The following is a 6,000-nucleotide window of genomic DNA, read 5'->3' as shown; positions in this document are numbered from 1 at the left end:
GGCACCGGACCGGCCGGCCCCAGCCGCATCCAGGCCTGGGCGGGCCGCCAGGTGAGCGCGCCCAGGCGCTCCAAACGCGTCGCTGGCGGCCTTGCGTCCAGCCGGCGGACTTCGGGTCATGGAGCCGCGCGCGGGGGGCGCCACGGACCCTAGGGGGAACAGAGGAGGTACGGGAGTTGGGTGGGGAGGGACTGGGCGCGTCCCTGACACCCCATGCACCGCCTGTCGGCGCCTCACCTTTTCCTTCCGACAGGTGGTAAACAAAGCAGCCCTGGCGCCCTAGTGGCGGGCGGGTGCCGGGTGGCCGGGGCTGGGCTCCAGGTCCCCGACCCGCACCCGCACCCGCACCGCACCGCGGGGCTGCGCACCAGACCCGGGGGCTCTCAGAAGTCTCCGGGGAGATGTGCCAGAGGGGTCTGCCCGGGGTCACTGGGGACGCCTGGCCACTCAGGGTCCGTAGTGAATTGCGGGGGGTTAGGCGGGGGCCTCCGGGGATAAATGGAGCGGCAGTTGGGGCTACGTGGGCCATCAGGGTTGCCTAGGAGATCTGGAAGGGGACTCGGGGGTGCCGGGGCCACAGCGGGGGCAGACCGTCTTCTGTCGGGACACTGGGGGAATCGGGGTCCCTCTCGCTCCTGTGCGGGAAGAGTTTGGAATCTGGGCTACGAAGGGGCAGTTGGAGACCTCTAGAGATAGTCTCAGGGTGCTGGGACGTGTCCAGAAATATTTCGGTCAGCTAGCTCTCTCCAGGGATATCGTGGGCGCGGGCGGGGGTCCGGGGGCATACCCGCGATGGTGGGGGGTCGCGGGAGTTGAGAGGGGCCTGCGGAACTATCGAGGGAGTGGTCGGGGTTTCCGAAGGTCTTGAGGGGCATTCTGGGTCTTCCGACGTCGGGGAGCGAGGTAGTACGCCGAGGCTCGGGCAGGTGCTGACCTCCTCTTTCCACCCGCGCAGGCCGGGACCTTCCCCAGCGGGCTGGCCCCAGAGCCCGGCAGCTCCTGGCGCGGCTGGACGCGCGCCCCCTGGCGGCCAGAGCTGTGGCCGACGTGGCGGCGCTGGTACGCAGGACGGGCGCCACATTGCGCCTGCGCCCCAAGACTGGTGCGTTGCGGGGGACGGGGTGTGAGTGGGGCCGGATTCAGTAGTGGCGGACCCGGGATTGCTAGTTACTTCCCTGGGTGGGGCCAGTGGGTGGCGGGGCGGGGCTCGGAGGGCGCTTCGAGGGGGCGGAGCCTTGGCGGTATCCTAGAATATTCCTCCACGAGGTGATCTTGGAAAAGCTATTTTGATAGATTAATGTTGCATTGGCTAGTTGTTGGTGCAGGGCTGGATGGTAATCTCTGTCAGTGGGGGCTTTGTTTGGCATTTCTGAGGAGGTGGGGCCTGAAGAGTTTTGGGGGCGGGCAGTTGGCTGAGGGGCGGGTCTGGAAAAAAAAATCCACTCCAGGAGGTAGAGCCTACAAATGCCAGGGGGAGGGATCGAAATGTCAGGAATGGATTGAAATTTATAGGCCAGTTAGGGGGCGGAGCCTGAAAAGTTTAGGAGTCCAGTCTTGGAGTTGCACCCCCCAGGGAGTGCCTAAGGGTGTAATATGAGGAACAGGATCTCTGCGTTATTGGAGGACTATAGGAAGGTCTAGAGGTGTATTCAAATAGCAGAGCCCAGGATTATTACTTAGAAGTCGACCTGAGGTCAGTTACTCATGTGGGTTGAACCCAGTTAAATAGGTGGGCGTGCCAGTTTGCATTCTAGAGGTAAGGAAATGAGGTGAAGCTAGAACATTAAATCAGGGGGCACGTCCTAAGTGGTTTCCCTGGAGTCCCCCTCTGACTGCCTTTTTCATCTTCCAGCCATTAGTGTGCTGGACTCTGCAGACATAGAGGTTACAGACAGTCGCCTGCCTAATCCCACTTTCGTGGAACACCGGCCGCAGGTACCACCTCGCCCTTTTATTGAATGCCACCCGCTTTGAGACTGGCAATTTACGTATGCTTGTGTTTTTACTCCAGCATCATCGGTCAGTGACCTTGGGTACAGGTACTGCACCGCCACAAGTGACCCAGGCTAAGGCATGTTCTGCTTCGAAGCCGCTCCAGACCTCTGGACGGTTCTGCGTTGAACTGGTTCGAGATTCCACGGGCTTTGGCCTCACATTAAGCGGAGGCCGAGATTCATCGGGGGATGCTCCTCTGGCGGTGCGCGGGCTGCTGAGAAACGGGCCAGCACAGCGCTGTGGTCGCTTGCAGGTGAGGTATAAGACGCCCTCCACTCAACAGTGCTTGCCCAATCCTCGCCCTTTGTCGGGGTGCTCCCTATCTGCTCATTCTACAATACCCCTCTCCTTGCACTCTTGTAGGCTGGGGACCTCGTGCTCCACATCAACGGAGAATCAACTCGGGGCCTCACTCACGCCCAGGTGGTGGAGCGCATTCGCACAGGCGGCCCCCGTCTCCGTCTTGTACTAAGCAGGCCCCTTGAAACCCACCCTGGCGAGCCTGAAGGGGTGGGAGGGCCCCAGAAAGGAGATGGTGGGTTTCCCAAGGGAGAGGGTTCAGAGAGCTGTGAGGGGAAGGAGAGGCTCGCAACATGGAGAGACTGGGGTCCAGGGTGGGAGGTGTTGGTGGTCTCTGTGGGGAGGCGGTCAGAGTTTAGTGTCTGTGAGGTGTCATGATATTCTCAAAAGCACGATCCATGATGGGGAAGAGCAGGGTCCCAGAAAAGGAATAAAAGTAGATTTTAGAGGGGAGGTTTTTGAGGTACTAGGAGAGGAGAATGGGGGAAGGGTCTGGGGTAAAAGCAGGTGTTTAGAAGGAAGAGTTGTTCTCGCATGAAAAGGTGGAGTGGGTCTCAGGAGGGAGAGGATGGGATGGGGATCCGGATGGTGAGGGGGGTCTATTTCCAAGGCTGAGGGGTCCATATGCAAACAGCTGGGAGTTGAGGGAGGTGGGTTAAGGAAGGGGATAGTCTGGGGTCCTAGATGGGAGGGGTTTAGCATATCGAGGTCAAGGTCAGGGTTTGATTTCCTTTGGGATTGTGGTAAAGTATTTGCGGGGGCATGTTCTGGATCCAGCTGGGGAGAGGTCTCGGGACAAGAGGCGTTGGAGGTGGGGCGAGTCTTGAGGGGGTGGTAACAGTTCCAGAATGGTTTGCCCAGGCCTCAAAGGGAGATTTCTCTAAGGAGGAGTCCCTGTCTCCTGCAGGCCCTGGAGTCTGCCGGCCCCCCTCAGCCAGGGGGCTCCGTTTTCCATTCCCCATCCTATCCCCCAATCCAACCTGCAGGTCTGCCATCCCCTGATCGCAGCCCAGATCCTGGTGGACCAGAGGTGATGAGGTCTCACACCGTCAGTGCTTCTCCACTTCCGCACCGTCCGGGCAGCCCTGAGCCTAGCCCAGAGCCGCTGGCCGACTGTCCTGCGGTTCCTCCTCTTCAGCGCTGCACAGACGACCCTAACGACCGAACCCCGGGTTCCCCGGGACCCTGGCTGGTGCCCAGTGAGGAACGGCTTTCGCGGGCCCTAGGGATCCCCAGGGCGCCGCAGCTTGCTCTCGAGATGGCTGCTGGAAGGCGGAGGCACTGAGCACTTATGGGACGGCCGGATGCTCACTTGGTACTGCCGGACCTGGATCCGGTGTACTCCACCGACCGCACGCTAGCATCGCTGGGAGAGCGCACACTCGGTCTCGTCCCATCCCCACTCCGGCTGCGGCTGCGCAGCGGACCAGCCCGCGCTTCCCTCGCAGTGTCAGTGGTACAGCCCTCCGGACGGGCCAGCCCTGCGCTTCTGGTTTCGAGCGGGGGAGGTAATAAAATGGTTCGACCCAGTCTTGACTTGTCGGGTGCTGTAGGCCGGGTGGGGCTCCTGTGTTCACCCCGCAGAGGAGAAGGTGGGTCGATCTGGTTTCAAGCAGGGCCTCTAATTGTAACCATTAAAAAGCTTACTTCAGGGGCGCCTGGGTGGCTCAGTGGGTTAAGGCCTCTGCCTTCAGCTCAGGTCATGATCCCAGGTCCTGGGATCGAGCCCCGCATCGGGCTCTCTGCTCAGCAGGGAGCCTGCTTCCTCCCCTCTCTCTCTCTCTCTCTGCCTGGCTCTCTGCCTACTTGTGATCTCTCTCTCTCTCTCTCTGTGTCAAATAAATAAAATCTTAAAAAAAAAAAAGCTTACTTCATGCTGTTTCACCCGTGTCTCTAGCGGGGTCTGCCTGTGCTGATCTTCAGCCTGGCGTGCTTTCTCCCCACTCAGTTTTTCTTCTCCGGCTCCTGCTTCTCTCCGCGTTCATTCATTTCACTTTCTGGGAGGTGTGCGGGGCTCACAGATAATCTTTGCTCCCAGCATGGGGAATGCAGAGGTGGGCCGTGGTAGCGGGAGTGAGCCTGAATACCCACAGCCCGGATCAGGAATCGTCCTGATGGCCCGATAGCAAGGCTAGAACCAGGGTGGCTTCCTTCACCGGGAGCCTGTGGTCTCTCACTTCCGGCCTGGTTGGCCAGCTCTCGCTGGCACGTAGACTGCCACCCTTAGGGCATGGGCTGGGGCCCTGGAGCCCCCTTTGGGGCGGAGCCTGGAAGGTGTGAGTCAGCGGGCTGCGCTAAAAAAAAGGCTGTTAGAACCTCTCAGCCGCGCCCCCTCTTCCATACATGGTGACGAACAGCGCCTGGCTTGTGTGCACACGCCACTTGCTGGGCGTTCCTGGTCCTGGAAGAGGCCAGAGTTTCCTCCATCCTGGGAGCAGAGCCCTGAAGGCAGGGCTTATGTGGCCAGCGGGACTCCTACGGGATAGCCCCAAAGCCAGCGCTGGCCGAGGCAAGAAATGTCTAGTCACCTCCGCTTGTCACCACACCCTAAGCACTTGACCCCCCACCACCACCAATGAAGGAAGCTGTGGTCAGGTGGGAATGGGCAACTCCCACCAGAGAGGGGAGGCAAATTAAAAGACAGGCGTGTGAATTTCTAGGCTGATGCTGGAAGGAGAGGGGGACCTCATAGCCAGGCTGGGAGCTGGTGAATGCTTCAACGGTCAGCACTGTGGACATTGTGGGGAAGTGCGCTGGGGCTTCAGCTACCCTTGTCTCAGAGCCTAGTGGAGGTGTGGCTCTAGGGAAGTGAAGGAGCTTCAGTCCTATCAACACAGTCACACCCGGGAGACTAATAATAGTAACCCCGGCCACCATTTACTTAACCTTATTCCTGCTACTGGCTCTACTTGCAGTATCTATTTTCATCTACTTACACATCTGCTCAACAATCCTGATATGTCCATTTCATGGGGGAGGGAAGTGAGGCCCAGATAGTATAAATGGCTCGAGGGAGGCGGTTGAAGCGAGATTTAATCAAGGCCGGATTCCTGAGCCGGTCCTTTTAATCAAGTAATAATTGAGCCCCAGTTGTTTACTTTGCACTGTATAGGCACTGGGGAGATGCTGGTGAAACAAAACATAAAGATTTCTAACTTTGTGTAAACCTAGGTTGAAAAAGAAAAGGCAAAGGAAAGAAAAGAAAAGGAATAAATTAAAGGTAACTTCAGAGAGAGGTCAGAGTTATAAAGACAGCAAAAGGAGGTTATGTTGGTGGAAATAATGATGGTGGGCTGCTGGTCTCTTTGAAGACAACCTTTGAGCTAGGACCTGATTGACCAAAAGCCAAATAAATGTATGAAGAGCTTGGAGAAGGGCACTGGCAGCCATGGGAACAGCAAGTGCAAAGGCCCTGAAGTGGAGCAGAGTTTGTTTTGTTCTAGAAACTCAGATATGTCCTCACAGAGTTGGAAAACACACACTCAGTCTGGGGAAAAGTGTGCTTAATTCCTTCTACCACCCAACCACTCTCAGCAACCTGGACTGATAGTAGCCTGCCCCTTTCTTGGTTTTGAGGCACCCTAGGTTGGGGGGGGTGTGCAGGCAGGCCCTTGGGTCTAACTGTCCTGGCCTTCCAGCCACAACTCTTCCCTCAAATGGGATGAGAATAAAACCAACATTCAGTCTAGAGAATGTGATCCTCAG

General features: G+C 58.0%; 1 protein-coding gene across 1 annotated transcript; it reads left to right on the top strand.

Annotated features, from left to right (window-relative positions):
* Window positions 1-3,946, top strand: MAGIX (MAGI family member, X-linked). The gene is made up of 6 exons (XM_047716761.1): window positions 1-167; window positions 956-1,102; window positions 1,853-1,935; window positions 2,012-2,248; window positions 2,359-2,530; window positions 3,282-3,946. The coding sequence occupies exons 1-6, from the start codon at window positions 119-121 to the stop codon at window positions 3,578-3,580; spliced, it is 987 nt and encodes a 328-aa protein (XP_047572717.1). The 5' UTR covers window positions 1-118; the 3' UTR covers window positions 3,581-3,946.
* Window positions 3,947-6,000: the final 2,054 nt, after the last annotated feature.

This window comes from Lutra lutra, chromosome X, assembly GCF_902655055.1.
Source record: "Lutra lutra chromosome X, mLutLut1.2, whole genome shotgun sequence".
Classification (NCBI taxonomy): Eukaryota; Metazoa; Chordata; class Mammalia; order Carnivora; family Mustelidae; genus Lutra; species Lutra lutra.
Note: the sequence above shows the minus strand (reverse complement) of the source record. Positions and strands in the feature narration are given on the sequence as shown.

What these genes read in the sequence shown, in the direction of transcription:
- MAGIX (XM_047716761.1), top strand. Translation starts at nt 119, where the DNA reads ATGGAGCCGCGCGCGGGGGGCGCCACGGACCCTAGGGGGAACAGAGGA. An exon ending in TCGTGGAACACCGGCCGCAG is followed by an intron (nt 1,936 to 2,011) that starts GTACCACCTCGC and finishes TTTTTACTCCAG; the next exon opens with CATCATCGGTCAGTGACCTT. An exon ending in AGGGCCCCAGAAAGGAGATG is followed by an intron (nt 2,531 to 3,281) that starts GTGGGTTTCCCA and finishes TCCAACCTGCAG; the next exon opens with GTCTGCCATCCCCTGATCGC.